The following is an 18,255-nucleotide window of genomic DNA, read 5'->3' on the forward strand; positions in this document are numbered from 1 at the left end:
GATGTTTTATGGTCCTATGGATTAGCTACAATCATGTTATTTCTTTATTCTTCACTCTTAAAATAATACTGGGATTAATAAAAAATCAAAATTGAAAAATCATCTCTTGTCACACCTGTTGTACTTTCTATTGTAACAACTTTTTTTTTCCTTTTGTAGCTGTGAAGGAAAGAGACCATTTGCCTGATATAATTTACAGTATGTTTGGTTTTCTTCATCCAGTTGGTCATAATCGCCCAAAGCCATAAGTCACCCTTTACCCTGGCTCAATGGGCTCTGCCTCCACTGCCCACAAACCAGATCCCCATATGCTTCCCTTCACAGTTCAGTCCCCAGATAGAACTATCGTGTCACTGGCTGTTCATAATCTGGACTGATGAGAGTCCGATTGACTTTCATCTTAATCTGTTTTTAACCACTACTGCAGAATTCACACTATACCATCAGTAATGAGGGCAGCTTATTGGGAAGGATGGGCAGGATGATGTTCAGCAGAAAGCTGGACCCTATCCAGAATCTCTGTCCATATAGAAGGTACAATTGGGTTGTGACCACCCCGTGCAGTGGCCCTTCTTCCACACAAGCATGATCTCTGCATCCTAAGTCCTCTCTGTGATCTCTCTGAAACTAAGAGGAGGAGCCACTTGGTTTCCATGGATAGATGTCAGAAAATCCACAGACCTACCTCACTAAGTCTCCTAGACCAAGAGCTACTCAGATCTGGAGCAACTCCCTGTGGGGCTGACGATTAAACATATCCTTTAATCCTAGATTCTGGAGATTCCCAATCAGCTGTGCCTGGCCTCTTGAAAAGGAACATGCTCCCCAACTCTATCGTATGAAAATATGCCTGCTCTTGCCTCACATGGCAATTTCATCTGTTTCCTGATATTTGGTCTGAAATCATGAATTCTGTTATTATTACTTGTTTTTTTTTTCTTACTAAAAGTGTTCCTTGTGAAAACATTGAAAAAATACTGAAAATGAGCAGAAAATAAAAGTTTCTTACAGTTAAAATACCTTGGAAATATTTTAGTGTATAAGTTATCTGCTTTTATTATTTGCATGTAATTATATTTTGTAAAATTTTCATCACATAAAAACAAAATTTTCTATACTATGTAAAATTTATTATGATTGGCATTTTGAGAATATGATTGTTAATAGCTAAATAACAACCACAATACCAATATTTGTTGCTAACTACATGACACTCTACTGTGCTAATGATCTTATTTACATTGTTGCTCTAACCTTTTAAAATACCCTAGGAGGTAGATTACCTTGTCTTTATTTTATCTATGAGGTAACAAGGTTAAGATGAGAATAAAATAATTTACAAGGTCACAGAGCTGGTAAATAGCAGAATTTGGGTTTTGTACTAAAAAATGTACTCTCTAACATATATATAATAAGCTGTATCTCAAATGAACATATCAAATTCTCTTCACTAAATACATGGTAATTTAAGTAATCTCATAATTTTAAGCTTTTAGATTGTGTCCTGGTTTAATTTTTAAACTATTATAAATAAATTATTAAGAACATCACTGAAATCCTTGTACACCAATTAGTTCTTAGGGAAAATTCCTAGCAATAAGTTTACTGGGTCTCATCTAAAAATGTTCTCTCATTTTCATTCCATTACTTCAGTTCTAGAATTTATCCCAGAAAAATAATCAGAGAGACACACAGTGATTTATGCTTAGGGATATTCTTAACAATGTTATTTCTATCAATATGATTTATGATAATTAGGGAGTGCCTATTTCAAATCTCGACCCTAATAAGTTACAATATATAAAGATCTACAATGTTCAGTTTTTCTAAAAAAAAAAATGTTGTTGTGTTAGCTATTTCTCTTATCCAGGAAAAGTAAATAAGGCTACAGAAAAATTAAAAGCTATACTCTGGGCTTGGCCTTCATGCCAATTCCGAGAGTATAGCTTGTCACAACAATTTCAGAAAAGAGTGCAAATAAAAACAATGAAATTAATCTTGAAAGTACACCTTGTTTCTATTTTGTAAGAGAACTTCCTTTTTTATTATTGGCAATTACCAAAAATATTGGGACTATCTTCATTTCTAACTAGGTTGCATCATTTAATTGAGCATTATTTTTTCCACAATATTAACTTAAGTCCATATCTGTAAGTAGGTGTTATGTAAAAAAAAAAACAAACCCATGATTGTTTGCTACAGTGGTTAAGAAAGGTTTGTTATGAAGAATTCTATAGGAGAAATAGGTGTAGTAGTGGAAATCATCACTTAATGGGGTGGTAGTACTGTTATGTTTGGATGTGAGGTGTCTCCCAAAAGCTCACATGTGAGACAATGCAAGAGGGTTCAAAGGGGAAAGGACTGGGTTGTGAGAACCTTGCCTTAACCTAATTAGTGAATTAATTACCTTTTGGGATTAATTAAGTGGTAATTTAAGGCAGGTGGAGTGTGGCTAGAGGAGATAGGACATTGGGAGCATGGCTTTGGGGTATATATTTATATCTGGCATGTGGAGTCAGTCTCTCTCTCTCTCTCTCTCTCTCTCTCTCTCTCTCTCTCTCTCTCTCTCTCTCTCTCTCCCTCCCCCTCTATCCTTTCTTATCACCATGTGAGCTGCTTCCCTCTGCCACACTCTTCCTTCATGATGTCCTACCTCACCTTGAACCCTAAGGAATGAAACCAGCCTCATATGGACTGAGACCTCTGAAACTGGGAGCCCCTAAATAAACTTTTCCTCTTCTACCATTCTTCCAGTCAGGTCTTTCAGTCATAGCAGTGAAAAAGTTGACTAAAACAAGTGCCAACATCATTAATTTACAGTGTAATGCATATAAAGGGTAGTGGTGTGCAGAATGAGATATTTATTGAGTAGAGAAAAATGTTACAAAGATAATTTTAAAATAATCAATTTCTGTAATAGTCATAATTATTAAAAATATGTTTTTCTCAGTCATACTAAAACTAAACGAATTCTACAACTTGTATTTAAGAATTAAGACTGGACTATTAATAGGTAGTATCTATTAGGTTCCATGGTTTACTTTTTTCTAAGAAGTCATTCTAAATTACTGTGCCTTATTGTGAGAAAATTAGAACATAGGTTTTTAAAATTGATTTGAAGTATAAGTGTCAATTTAAATAAAAGATGTTTTAAAATAATGAAATTATAAAGAAAAATATTCTTGGATCTAGAGATTAAATGTTGGAACTGTGTTTATTTTAATATGTGTGTTTGTTAACATCTTAAATCATAAATTTACAAATAACATTTTTAGGATTTTTACTCAGAGATAATTTCTTACCATATAGAATATGTTAATTTCATTTCCAATATCCTCAGTAGAATTAATAACTTCAGGGACAGTCTCATTGGCCGCAATTGAAATGTGGTATTCACTTGCAGAGCTTTAAAGAATTAAATTAGAAAAATAAAATACAACAAATTAAACATTTATTTAGCTTTATTCTCTTCTTTCTTTATAACATGTCATCACAAAAATTCTTAAAAAGAGTTTAATCAAAGAGTAATACTTCTACTCAAAAATTCAAAGTCAAATTTTTAGGAAGGTGAGAATAATTATAAAATTTAGTTAAATAATCATTAATGCTTATTTGCTAAACTATCTATAACTTTTTAAATAAAATTTCATTGTTGAGTGAAAAGTTTCTATGAATTCACTACTATTTATATTTAGTGAAAACAACAAGCTAAAGTTTGGAATTTTTAGTAGTGTGAAATTTTAAGCAGGATTGACAAAATGTTTACCTTTTTACATTTTAAAATCCTATATTTAATACTAAAACTTTAAAGTTCACTCTCCTCCAACATATTATCATGGTCTTTGGATCAACTTGGTGGAACTTAAGAATATATCTTAAAAAGCACTTTAATGAAGAGAAAACAAAAATATTTATAAGTGTTGATCAAAATTTTATTTTAAATAAGTGGAAAAATCTTATGAAAATCTGTGTACCAAAAGAAATAGATACAACACAATAAAAAATCAGCCAACAGAATTTAAATGCCAAGAAATATAAGCAAAATCTATGAGTATATTCTATAATCGTTATGTTTGTGGTATTTTATTAGTTAAGACAAAATTCCATAAAAAATGAATTAACAAAATTTTTAGACTAAACTGAACTTGACATTGATTCTTATGCATTTTGTATGCATTGCACATATTTAATCAGCAAAAACTTGGAGTTCTGCTTAAGCAAGGGAATGTATAGGGGAAAGTTTGCCAATATGATTGATATTTGGATAGATAAAAAGTTCTTTTAAGAGAAACAATGAATTATGAATAGGGAAGGAATAAATGTCTCATCAATGAGATATGCTTTAATCTTGTATGTTTGGAATTGGCAGGCTTATAGAATTCCACGGGATGAGAAGTATGGCCAAGAATTATGTTGCTGACTCCTCAGAAAACACTGTATTTTGTGAAGGTCTTCTAGATCTTTGGCTTGCATTTAAGAGTTAAGACTGGATTGTTAATATGATCCAGTATTACTGCACCTCATATTTTGGGGTATTTAGCATATAGGTTCTGAAATGTTAGGGTGCATGGCAATTACCTGGAAGATTTATTTAACATGAATGTTGGGCACATCCTCAGAGTTTCTGACTGGGGTGGGGCTTGAGAATGTGACTCTCTAGTAAGTCCCCAGGTGATGGTATGTTCTTGGCTGGAGACCACACCTCTAGAAACACTGGGTCAATAGAAAAGCATTGCTATATAAATGTGATTTCCACCTACCTGTAAAATTGTAGTCCTACTTCATATTTTACTGGGATAGAAATATTTGCTTCATTATCAAAAAGAGTTTCAGGAGGTTCTTCACTGTCACTAGAAAATGCAGAGTATATTCAGACAGGTCATTAAACTGTTGATTATTGAGAGACATTTCTAAGCATTTGAAAGACAAGCTTATATTGGCAAATAAAACCATAAAAGAATAGAATTATTGATTTTTTTAATCAGGGGGAGGAGGGAGATCAGAGAGGGGTACTATTAAAAGTTTCCAAGTTGATGCTGATGTGAAGCTACAGGTGAAAAACCGCACTGATTTAATCCCTTATTTCTCAAAAATTCTGTGATAATAATAATGAGGAACCCCAAGTGTAATTGTTAAAAATGCACAGATTGGTGGGCTTCTCTTCTACAAATGTGAATTTAATAGGGCTAAGTTGGAGCCCAAGAATTTGTGTTTTTGCCACAAATCTCCCTGATTTATTTATCATAGATGAGAACTTTGCAAAGGACCACAACTAGGGTCACACAGCTGAGTAAATCTAAAATCTTGTTTTCTCCTTTATACTCTTTCCATACTAGGTACATATTATTTGTAAAACACTTGTTTAGTACCTTGATTTTGGTAATAATTTAAACTATGTATGTAAACACACACACACACACACACACACACACACATATATAGGTACACACATAAATGCATGTGTATATCTCATTAGTCTTATATTAGTGCTTGTTAAAAAGCATGTATAAGTGATAATACTTATATGGCCAGAGAATGAAATTGGTCTTAGAAGTTGGTACGTTTGCTGAAATTATTTAATCTCTCTGTGCTTTAGTTTCTTCATCTATAAAATGAAGATTTGAGCATTAAATGATTAATAGATGGTGATTAAATGAGTAAGAAGTTTAAAGAGCCTAGGACTGTGCCCAGGACAGAGGAAATATCCCATAAGTATTATATTTCATTGTTATTATCACACACACACACCTGTCCATCAACTGACCAAGAACCTAGCACACTGTTTTCCAGTATGTGCAACAGCATCTTTTAAGGCCTCTGCTTATTCCCAAGTGTATGTAGTGGCTTTGTGTGAGCAACAGGGGAGCAAAAGCCATGCGCTACCTTAAATTATAGGTACTAGCATCACTGAGCTTTTACTGTGAATGGCTCCCTTCTCTCTAATATATCCCACAGTGTAGCTAAATTCATCTTCCTAAGAAGTAGCTCTGAACACGTGACTTAACTCTTTGAAACTTTCTGAATCCTTAAGACCTATCCAGTTAAGAAAAACATGCCTCTTACTCATAATAAGTCTCTAGAATAATATGCTAGGATGCACAGTTTAATTCCCATTACTACATGATGTATTACACATTCTGCATATCTCAGCTAAAATTGATTACCAGTATTCCTCAAATTGATCAACTGGTTTGCCTTTGAGTTTTCACTCAAACTGCATATTTTGCCTATAAATGTTCTACCTAATTCTATTCACCAACATCTCTGAAAAAATGCTTTAAGGTCTTCCTGATTTTAAATTTTCTTGATAAAATTTTTTTTTTAGTTTGTCATTGCTAAATAGATATAATTTCACCCTTTGTTTTTTCTGTAACACATGAAGACATGGTTTATATTTCTATAATGGATTTCCCTTACTCTAGCATGTATTATAAAAATTTTTATACTAATCTTAACATGTATTGTAATATTCACCCCATAAGGAGGTTTGTGCCTGTAGTAATTTTTGTAATTCTTGCACTGATTAACCCAATATCTTTTCTATAATAGATGTCAAAGAAACATTTGTTGAATTGAAGTGAAATGAACATAGAGAAATAATATATCCATTAATTCATTTGTGTCATCTACTCAGGGCTATGGTTTGGATAAGAAGTGTCCTCAAAATGCTCCTGTTAATGCAGGACTATTTAGAAGTGAAATAATTGGATCGTGAAGGATGTAACCTAATCAGTCCATTCTAGTTTGAAAGGACTGGATGGGTGGTAACCATACGCAGGTGAGGCATGGCTGGAGGAGGTGGGTCACTAAGGGTGTGCCCTAGAAGGGTTGTTCTTCTTGTGGCCCTTTCCTCCCTGCTCCCACTTTCTTTCTCTTTCTCTCTGGGCTTCTTGACCCCATAATGAGCTGAGCAGCTTTCCTCCACTGGGCCCTTTCCCCACATGAAGTATTATCTCAATTTGAGCCCAGAGCAATGGAGTCAGCCATCTCTAGACTGAGACCTTGGAAACCATAAGTCCCAAGTAAGCTTTACTTCCTCTCAATTGTCCTTGTCAGGTATTTTGGTCACAGTGGTACCAGTTATTCCCCATCTACTTAATTATTAGTTACCAGGAATAAAGCAACAGAAGATAGAACTTGTTCTCAATGAAGGAGGTAAAATGGATAATTACACTTAGAAGAAAGTTAATCCATTCTTTTAATTTCCTTATTAGTCCCCCCTTTTTTTAGCCTATTTGTTCTATGATAACTTTCAGAAGCTTTGACTGATTTGGATAAAATTTATAAAGCACAAAGGGTGTCAGAAAACTTTAATGATTCAGTTGATCTTGAAAGCCAGTAAATGTTTCAAAATTAGATCCTGTAAAATTTTAAATGAATTTAAAAAAAATTTGGCAGATGTAAGTGTTGTTGAATTGAAGTGAAATGAACATACGGAAATAATGTACAGTACAATATACATTATATATATTGTATAATATACAGTACAATAGTGTAACCAATAATTTAATCCATTTAATTAAATTATTTCTATTAAATTTTTTTATTTTTGTAAATTATTGATAGTATTTTTGTGAAATAAAATGGTCACGGTTTTCTACTTCTAGTGATCTTATATAGGTTATAAGGAGCTGTTAGCGAGTCTCTAAAGCCAAATATTCTAATTTCATGAAAGAAATTATAGACACACATATAAACACGTTCATACACACATATACCAACCTTGTTGTACTTAGATGAATGGTCATATTTTCCGTGAGGTAAGATGTATTAAATTGAAATAATATTTTGAAGGTTACCTATGAAATAAAAATATGTATCCTCAGTGACAGATAATATTTATTTTGACTCAAATATTCAGTTTGCTTAAATATATTACCCAAATTTAAATTATAAAATTTATATCTTATAAAATAAAACTTTATCCCATCTCAAAAATATATAGAATAAGATATGACACACATGTGTTTTAAAATGTAAATATGTAATATGCTTTGCATATTGCTGTGTTCTGAATATTTGAATTCTCTTAAACTAATGTGTTGAAACCTAATGACCAATGTTATTGTATTAGGAGATGGGGAGGCAGTTAGGTCCTGAGAACTCGCAGGAATGGGACTGGTGACCATACAAAAAAATCATCCAGAAAGCTGCATTTCTCTATCTGAGGATGCAATGAGAGGATTCCTTCTCTGACTGAGAATTGAACCCTCAATAGACAGAATTTACCAGTGTCTTGATCTTGGATTTCTCAGCCTTCATAACTGTGAGAAAAATATTTCTCATTTATATGGTACACAATTTGTGGTATTTTGTAATAGCAGTCTAAATGGACTAAGACATGAAAAACTATTGACTTTATGCACTTTATTGAAATATATTAGTAAAAATATATTAGTATAAAATATTTATACTAACCATAAATCATCACCACAAAGACACATTCTATTTATTATATACCATAGTTTACCAGATCACAGTGACAAAAAAAAATAATGCAATTGTGAAATGGTCATAATTAAAACTTTTTTAGTATGGAAACTTTAAGTACCAGCAGCCATCTACACACAGTCATTATCAAATAGGGAAAAAATACTTGGATTCACTAGTTTGATATTGTAAATTTTTTTGGACTACTAAGGAATAATAAGAAACAAATGATAAGAAAAGCTTGGCTATTTAGAAGAAAGCAAATTATAAGGAAAATGAAAAGTTTTGTTTGTAATAGATTGTATAGTTAAAAAATACATAAGAAGAATTGGAAAATGATTTTGCTATACAAACATTCTGATACAGGTAATTGACTTCTAAGAAAGTTTGCCTGAATGTATGGACTACATAGTGTATGACTCTTAATAAACACCAACAGGAAGACCAAAACCAAAATTATTTCTTCAAAGAAGTATGTCACTTTCTGTATAATAGTTCAAGAGAACTCATAAGTAATGCTTATAAAATTATATTTATCAAATTCAAAGTTAATCTTGTTTTATGCTAAAGTATTTTAGAATTTAGTCCAGCAAAGTAGAAAGTCCAAAATACACAATTAATAGAAAATACCTCAAATTTTATCTTTGTGATTCAGGGAGAAGTTTTGATTTTTAAAGCCCTGGTAATCAATTTAGGTACCATTCACAGAAAGAAAGGCGAATCTCAAAGATCAGATTTACTTGGTTATACCACATCATGTATGAAGTTCTCTTTTATATTTTCTCCTTCTACATATCTGATTTACATTGAAAATGGAGGAACAAAAAGTTCCTGTAAGAAGAAAAATGTCTGAAGTCTTATCCTTTCTTTAAAATAGAAAATTTCCAGTAGACCCTTGGCTGGGTAGGCTTGAACTACAATACACAAAGGGTCAGATTATCTAGGTGGCTCAGCTAGAGCCCTCTCTTTCCTTAATCTCCATGAATAGATTTGGCATGTGAATCTTCTTTGCATTCTTGATGAGTCTTTGCACCTTAGAGAAGATTCTAGAAAAGCAGTGAAGTGAAAGAAACTGCTTATTGCACACCACCTGATCTTAAAATGCTTAAATGGAAAATCTAGATCTTATAATCAAAGTGCATTCTAAGCATAAAGCCAAAGTCAAGATGGATTTTAGATTTTCTTCCCATCTCTCTATGGATAGCATAAGAGATACTTTGATTCACATTTGCGCCCTAAGCAGCAAGGAATTGCTGAATACAGGGAAAAACTGGTTAAGAAATTCAGTGGAGGAAATGAATAGTCTTTACTCAAATGTTTTGGGGTCACTAGATATTTTTAAATAAAGAACGCATTGGACTCATTCCTTACATCCTGCATAAAAGTTTCTCAAAATGGATCGTATACCTAAATATAAGAGCTAAAATTATAAAACTCTTGGAAGAAAACATGAAAAACATTCCTGACCTTGGATCAGGCAAAGTCTTCTAAGACATGACACAAAAGCATGAGGGACATAATATTAAATAGAGGGACACAAAATTAAATAGATAAATTGGACTGCATCAAAATTTAACAAAAGTTTTTTTCTTCAAAGAAAGTGAAAAGACAACTGACAGAATTCACAAATCATATATGTGATATGGGACATGAATGTAGGCTATCTGATGAACTCTTACAACTTAATAATCCAAAAGACAACTCAATTCAAAAATGGATGAAAGAGCTGGGCACGGTAGCACATGACTGTAATCCCAGAAGCTCAGGAAGCTGAGACAGGAGGATTGTAAATTCAAAGCCAGCCTCAGCAAAAGCGAGGTGCTAAGTAACTCGGTGAGACGCGGTCTCTCAATGAAATACAAAATAGGGTGGGGATATGGTTCAGTGGTTAAATGCCCCTGAATTCAATCCCCAGTACCCTTCCCTTTACCTCCCCCCCCCAAAAAAAAGGATAAAAAAATTTTAACACACAATTCTTCAAATACTATATACATGTGGCCAATGTGCAATAAAATGATGCTCAAAACCTATTAAGGAAATACAAAACAAAATCATAATGAAATATCATTTCACACCCATCAAGATGACTATAAAAATACATTAATAATGTGGAGAAATTGGAACCCTCAACCATTGCTGGTGGGAATGTAAAATGGTGTATCTATTCATCTACTGTAAATTTGTCTTGGTGCTTAAATTTCACTTATGCAATACTTACTTTTGAGTTTTTTCTTAATCTTCTTGGACTATTATAACAAAATCCTTGGCTTGAAAAATTTATAAACAACATAAATGCATTGCTCACAGTTTTGGAGACTGGCAATTCCAGAGCAAACCACTAGAAGATTAGGAATGAGGGTCTGTTCTCTGTAGACTGTGGCTGCTATGTAACCCCAGATGGTGCAAGCAACAAACTTCTTTTAAAGCCGCTAATCCCCAAAGCCTCACTTCTTAATGCTATCACACTGGGGATTAAATTTCAACCTAAGAGTTTTAGGAAGATACAAACATTCAGACCATACCAGATTTGAAGCTGAAAAGGATTGAATTTAACCTTTTTCATCCATATCATCCTAAACTCCCATTAGAAGGATATATATATATATATATATATATATATATATATATATATATATATATATATATATATATATATNNNNATATATATATTTGGCTTTGATCATATCATTTTTCATATCCAGTTGCTACATGTGTTTTTTATAAAATGCTCACCATTTCTCCTCTTCTTAGGAAAGGATATCCAACTTTACATGTGATATTATGATTGGATTCACAACTATCTTTTTGGATGCCCTAGAAAGAGAAATTAAAGAGAAACAGAGTAGAGAAGCAGGTGAAATATTTGAGCTTAAACTTCTTATTTTAGAATTTCCCCAGCTGTGTCTTGGTGACATCCTTGCCAAGATTTGTCTCTATTTAGCTGGGGGAGCCAGCACTCTGGGACGACCTGTTCCATAGTCCATGAAAATCTGAAAATTCATTTGAAGGTGCCTGAAAGACAACACACATCTCACTATCTTTTCCAAATCCTCATTTGGAAAATGAGACCACTGATAACATTTACTTACAGGTGATTGTAGTACTGGACAAAATAATACTGGACTGCACAGAATAGCCCACAGTGAATGTTAGTACTTAAGAGTTTAGTGCAAGTAGAGAAGAGCAAGGGATCTGAGCTGGGACCACCAGGATTGAACTCCTGCCTCCACCACTGTTTGCTCTAACCATGTCAAGATTGCTCACCTATCTTGGTCTGATCATCTAACAAGTGGAGTTGATAATGCTCTACTCTATCAAACCTAAAACGTCATTGAATGTGAGATACAACATTATTTTATAAACCAGTGGGAAAGAAAAAAACATTCTTGCAGTTAAATAGCACACAGTTAATTGTAAAATGCAATTGCAAGAAATGTTAACATGTGAAAAATGGTTTATCCTTGAATCTCCACAGTAACTAGGTACAATGATGTCTACTTATCAAAGAATGATAATCAGATCAATGAAATCCTTGGAACAGAACTCAGCATGTAATTCAAGAAGGGGTAGCCATCATGATGATTATTGATACTGTTCATAAAAGCAGAGGAGGTGCATGTTTGGTTTTATTGCCAAACTCAGTAAATTAGCTGAAGAGCATACAATTATTTTTAATATAGTTACCCTTTTCAGAGGGAATTTGAATGGTTATACTTTCCAATATTGCTTTGCACCTATATTTTGAATTTATATGACTATATTTATAAATAACATTCTGAATATAAGATATGCTATAGTAACATAGTAATGTATGATGTATATATTATATACAATATATAATATATAATACATACATTTAATATATATGATATATAGAGTATATATACATATACATATATAATACATATATGCTTAGATATATATTATTATGCATAATATGTATATATACTTCATATATTATTGTATTAATATACTATTCTAATATTCAGAATATTATTTATGAATTTATTATATACTAATGCATATAGTAATATATGATTTTTAAGTCTATTTTAAACATCATATCTTTAAGTGATATCCTATCAAATGGAGAGATATACAAGTGAAAATCTTGAATTCATATCAACTAGACAATAGCATTTTAATACTATCTGTAATAAGTGTACTGCCTTTTAACATGAATCATATATATTATTAATTCATATAAGCAAATACAGAATTTCAATTCAAGAGAATTCATTTGGAGATCAGAATTAAAAGCAAAGTTCAAACTTGGAAGTATTAGCTACTCTGTGATATAAAGATGTAGGTACATAGATACAGATATCTATATCTACATATATTAGCACAGGGATCCCTCTCTGCAACTCTGTTAAAATATTTTGGCTTTGATATGTTCTTCCTTTACTCAGTCTCAATTTCAGTGGTTTAAGTTCTTTGTGAAACATAGATACTTTTTGATACTTCAACTATTCCTTTCTCCGGCTGAATAAGAAGAAAGATACATCTCCAAAGAAATAAAGCAAAAGATTTTTTAAAAAGCTTGGTACTTTTACCACTAGTCTATGTTTACTTTATACAAAAAACCTTTTTTATTCTTCTAAATTATAATATGTTAAGAGCAATTATCTCAGTAGTATGAAAAGTACATTCAAGAAATGCTTGCTAAGAGAGAAAACAAATAACTACAAGTTTACCTCAATTCCAGAAAAAATTAGATTTGGAGAATATTGCACAATTGTTCTGGTGTTGTAGGCACTGTCCCTTTTATTTCTCACTGTCAGGCTAACATTGAACTTGTCATTTTGAGACTTGACAATAAGCAGGCCCTTTTCTTTGGTGGATACATCCAGAACGAGGTCTGAGATACATTTTTCCTTATTTCCACAATCTTTGGCAAAAGGAATCTGAAACAGTAACAAGAAAGTATTTTTGAAAGTTTAGTTATGCCTTATTGAAAATTATGTATCTTTTTATGTAACAGAAATTACATGTATCAGAAAAAGTTAAGCAAGTCATAATGCGGATAGATTGTACTGCAGAAATTTTAAGAAATTTTATACTTATTCTTGAAATCTATAGGGAAAGAATAAACTTTTACACATATATATTTTTCCTAGTCCTTTTAAGAATGCACAGTATTTACGGCTATTTTCCACTAGCTTTAGTCTGTCAGAGAAGGTAAGAATTCTAAGATATTAAAGCCACTCAACACCAATTATAAGATTTTCTATTGAAAAGAATCAAATACTTAGGAATATAAAAAAGCTGGGTCTAGAGGGTGGGAGAATGGTCACACCATGTGTCTAGGAGTTATGCTTGATTCTTCTTCACTAAGTCTTCCCACACCCAAACAACACAGCCAATCTCCAAGCACTGTCCAATCCACCCCCCCTTCTAAATACTGCCTAAATCTTTTCTCATCCCTCCTCTTCCTCTCTGAACTAAAGTAATAGCCTCCACCTATTCTCCCCCACCCACTCATTTCTCTTTGATCATTTTCCGTATTGTGGCTGAAGGAATCCTCAGGAATTGCACATATAGCCCCAACATTGAGCTGAATTAAAACTTCCAACAATATTGCATGGCTCATATAAAAGTTTAAAAAGTATGCTGTGGCACCAAGTCCTGAAGGATCTTGCCCCTGCTTTGGCCTTCAGCCTCAACTCACATCACCTCTCCCCTTGTTCTTTAGTTCAAGCCACAAAAATGAGTACAATTTAGCTTTTTTTTTTTTTTTAATATCTCAGGACCTTTATATACACGATCCCCTCTGCTTCCCTGACTAAGTGGGATGGAAAATCACCCACACCTTCAGGTCTCCACCTAACTGTGTAGGGGGCTTTCCTGGACTCCCCAGACTACACAGAAGTTCCTGTAGTGCTCTGAAGTTCTCCACAATCTAATTACTACCTAAAACCTTCATGTTGACAGATTCCTAGGTTTTACTGCAAGCCCTGTGCCTAGTATATATAAGACAAGAAATCTATTTGGAAGGTAGGAAGAGAGTAGAAAATAGGTGTGTGAGGAAAACTAATTCCTCATCTTGAATATTTCATCTACTGGTGCTGCATGGCACTCTCCTCCATCTCTGTTCCCTATTTACTGTCAGGTGTGGGGCATTGAATTCTGAATTTGGAAGCAGGACCTGGGGAGCACAGCTCAGCCCCTTCTTGTCTATTTGCCTTTGGGGCAGCAGTGTGGACAAGGGAAGCATACATTCTGATTTCTCCATTTGCAAGTTTTACAGGTGGGCCCCAGTGAAGAAGGCCAGAGATGGGTCCACAACACTGTCACTACTTGGTTATCTATGATCTGAGTCCAAGGTTTACTATGAGGGTATCCTCTCTACCTAAACTGTGCCCTGCAACTCAGTGCTCTCTAGGGTAAAGGGGGGCATTTCTTTTGATTGGTCCTGAATCATTTATTAGTTTCCTTAAACTACAGCAATAGGAAGTTAGAGGGTTAGGAAAGGTGTCTAATTACATAAATGTAACATAATATATATAATAATATGACATATATAGATATATGTGTTTCAAGCTTTTTGCTAATACAGTCACAAGTAGGTACTCTGAATTTAAAAAAATCTGACTTACGTATTCATGTACTGAATTTGGTAAAGAATCATCAAGGATTGGGCCATTTTCTGGATCAGTAAGATTAAAATCCAAAGTTATTCTCACAGAATCCTGAAAGTCATGCTTGTCCTAGAGTTTGAAACATAAAATATGTCATTGGTATCATACTGACCAGACATTCTAATCTTGTAGCTTTTTCTGCCCTGTGGCTTACTAGAACATTTTTTTTTTACAACTAATTTGACAATGTGCCTAATAAGACTTTTGCTTTGATGGATGGAGATGGCCTTTCTGCTTTGACAAGGGAAACAGCTGGAAAGCAGAGGTTTCAGAATATAACCAGTTGACTCACCTATGGCTCCTCAAAGGGGTCTGCTGAAGTAATGGGATACAGCATACCTTGTTCCAGGTCAGGATATACCACCCTGATCTGCATGCATAACAATGTCATTTCTCTTGATACCTTGAACTAAAAAATCAGTATGTAATACTTCTAGGAAAGTCTATCAATTTCAGAAGGGCAAACTGCCTTTAAATGGACTTATATTTTATTTTTATTATATGTATATATAAAATTTTATAATAAAATTGATATAGAAATGATGTGAATATTATTAATAATTCCAAAATTATCACTAATAATAGTTTTCATTTATAGTGTCCAAAATTACGAGTTTACACATTATTTTCAATACTTCTTTAAGGTGAATAACTATTAGGGTTTTTATTTTATATTGGCTTAGTTGAGCCTCTATGGCCAAATAACTTTATTAAAGTAACACAGAATGTGGGGAAGTTGGGATAGAAATTCCACCTGGCTAACTCCAGAACAAGTGTTAAAATGTCCATTAAAATCCACAAGAATTTTGGAAATTTTGAAGCTAGTTTGTTTCTTTTAAGGTACTTGGGTACCTGGACATGGTGTAGATACTGAACTTGGGAACAAACAGACTGCAATTGCTTTCAGGAGACTGGTGGCAATTCCATATCTGTCTTATGCACATGGAATTTGACACAAAGTTTTAACTCCTAAATGTTCAGTTCTGATGAGCAACATCAGAGGGATTACTCCAACTTTATTTTTTTCAGATCATAATATTGATCTTTATATTGATAGAGTAAGTTTATTCTGATGTCTATCATAGGTCATACTGGCACAAAAACCATTGAGAAAGAATAAATGTGGCATACCAGGATGCACATTTTCTGTCACTCTCCTCACCTAACTATATTTTTCCAAAATATTTTATATAAATACATGAAGAATATGAAAGCCAGTCACAGGTTGGAAAATTAGCCTGTATCCTTTGAAACTACAAGGTCATGATCAAGCATCTATGTCTTAATCTCTGTTACTCAAATCAGTGTTTCCTCACTACCTTCATTCTGCTTTAGAAAAAAATTATTATCATGTACACTTTAGGAAAATGTTTAAGAAACTCCCACCCTCAATTGAGAACACTCTCCACATATGTAATACCACAAGAAAATACATTTAAAATGGTACAAATTGGCTTATCAGCCATCTCTAGAGATTAATAATTTGCTTTCCAAACCTCTCTCATCCACTGAAACAGAAAGAAACTGAAGTAGCACAAACCCTCAGAAGATTAAAAAAAATAATAATACCAATGGACCCCGAAAGCATATGTCCCAATTAATAGTCTGTCCTCAGGGCAGTTAATCACTGATCACTGATGAGGTCCAGAGAAGTCAAATGGTGTTTTCAAGTTGAAAAAAGTGAATGAATGCAAGAATGGAAAGAATAAGGGAATGAGGAGTCCTCATTCATGATTCCTAGATTCTGTAATATATGGATGTCTGATGCACACAGGGAAGATTAAAGAGTTTCTCATTTGGAAACGACCTGCAATTTTTATTTATTTTTTCTGATGAGGGAACAAGCAAAATGAAATTTACTTTATGTTGTCCACTTTGAAATAAAATAGTCAGAACTTGAATGACTTGAAATACAACATTTATATTATATTCTATGTTTGGAATAAGGCAGCTATAATATATGATTTACTTGCCAACATGTAGAAGGAATGCCTAGTACATTCTGATCCTTGAACTGTGATATTTCGTTGAATCTTTCTCTCCTGAGTTCCAGAGAAAAAACTTCGTGATATCTGTCTTAGTGAATCTAGGGTAACACGATACTGCATATCTATAAAAATAAAAGAATAGACAAAAATGTTTCTTTAAGAATGATTTTCACAATTCAACTCATTGAATAAATATTATAGAAATATCTTTTGAGCAATTATTCAAACAAAAGAGTTTTATTTCTTGGCATATTCACATTAGTGTAGTACAATGATATTAGCAGTCAAGAAGACCACCCTGAGGAGTGCTATAGAACTGCTTTCTGATTTCATCATGATTTTATCATGTATTGAATTATGCTTACTTATGATGTACATATATATGAAGTACATACATATGACATACATGTATGTGATGTACACATTCACATGCATACACCCACCCATCTAATTTACTGACCATTCTGTATTTACTTGATTTTCACTCAAAATATGAATTTAGAAATGTTGGAATACTGTTTGTAATACTGATCATGTCATATTTCACTAGAGATAAAAAGACATTAATGGCATTTTTACATTTTTCATAAAATATGCCATTTTAGATTATGTTCAAAGCACTATTAAATTCAATAAAATAAGTATATATAAGTGAAATCTTGTATTTCATTTGAGGACTACAATCCTTATTTGATTCTTTAACTGTTTTACAAACATCAAATAAGATGAAATAATGTTGCATATAAAAACCTGAATTGTATTTTTGTATTACTATACCTTATTTATTTTCTATTCAGGGGACTATTTCAGAGTACATGTGTACATATATACAGCAAATTAAGAAAAAAATGATTTTAAGGATGAATGTTTTTTCTCATTAATTTGTCATTCAGATTGCAGAGTAAATTACTCTTCTGTAATCAATGGACTTACAGCTTTGGCTCCAACATATTTCAACCTAATTTCAAAACTTCCTTAGAAAGTATAGAACGCAGAAGGAGAAAGATGCTCAGACTGACATGAGCCACCTGAGAAGCCCACACATCGTAAGTCTGACTCTAAAAAACTAGTGTGACCTAGTAGAAAGGAACAAGTAGTTTGAGTTCTTTATATACTCCGGAGATTAGTGCTCTATCTGATGAGCATGTAGTAAAGATGTTCTCCCACTCTGTAGGCTCTCTCTTCACATTATTGGT

At 33.0% G+C, this 18,255-nt stretch overlaps 1 protein-coding gene across 2 annotated transcripts in view; it reads right to left on the reverse strand.

Annotated features, from left to right (window-relative positions):
- Positions 1–18,255, reverse strand: part of Itga1 (integrin subunit alpha 1) — a 168,723-nt gene that overhangs the window by 17,046 nt on the left and 133,422 nt on the right. For both annotated transcript variants that reach the window (XM_015497320.2, XM_048800051.1), the window contains exons 17-23: positions 17,045–17,181; positions 15,030–15,140; positions 13,128–13,337; positions 11,164–11,244; positions 7,723–7,799; positions 4,761–4,850; positions 3,303–3,405 (exon numbers count right to left, since the gene is read on the reverse strand). In XM_015497320.2, the coding sequence (XP_015352806.1) occupies positions 3,303–3,405; positions 4,761–4,850; positions 7,723–7,799; positions 11,164–11,244; positions 13,128–13,337; positions 15,030–15,140; positions 17,045–17,181 (809 nt within the window). The remainder of the gene's footprint in view (positions 1–3,302; positions 3,406–4,760; positions 4,851–7,722; positions 7,800–11,163; positions 11,245–13,127; positions 13,338–15,029; positions 15,141–17,044; positions 17,182–18,255) is intronic.

Source organism: Marmota marmota, unplaced genomic scaffold (assembly GCF_001458135.2).
Source record: "Marmota marmota marmota unplaced genomic scaffold, marMar, whole genome shotgun sequence".
NCBI lineage: Eukaryota > Metazoa > Chordata > Mammalia > Rodentia > Sciuridae > Marmota > Marmota marmota.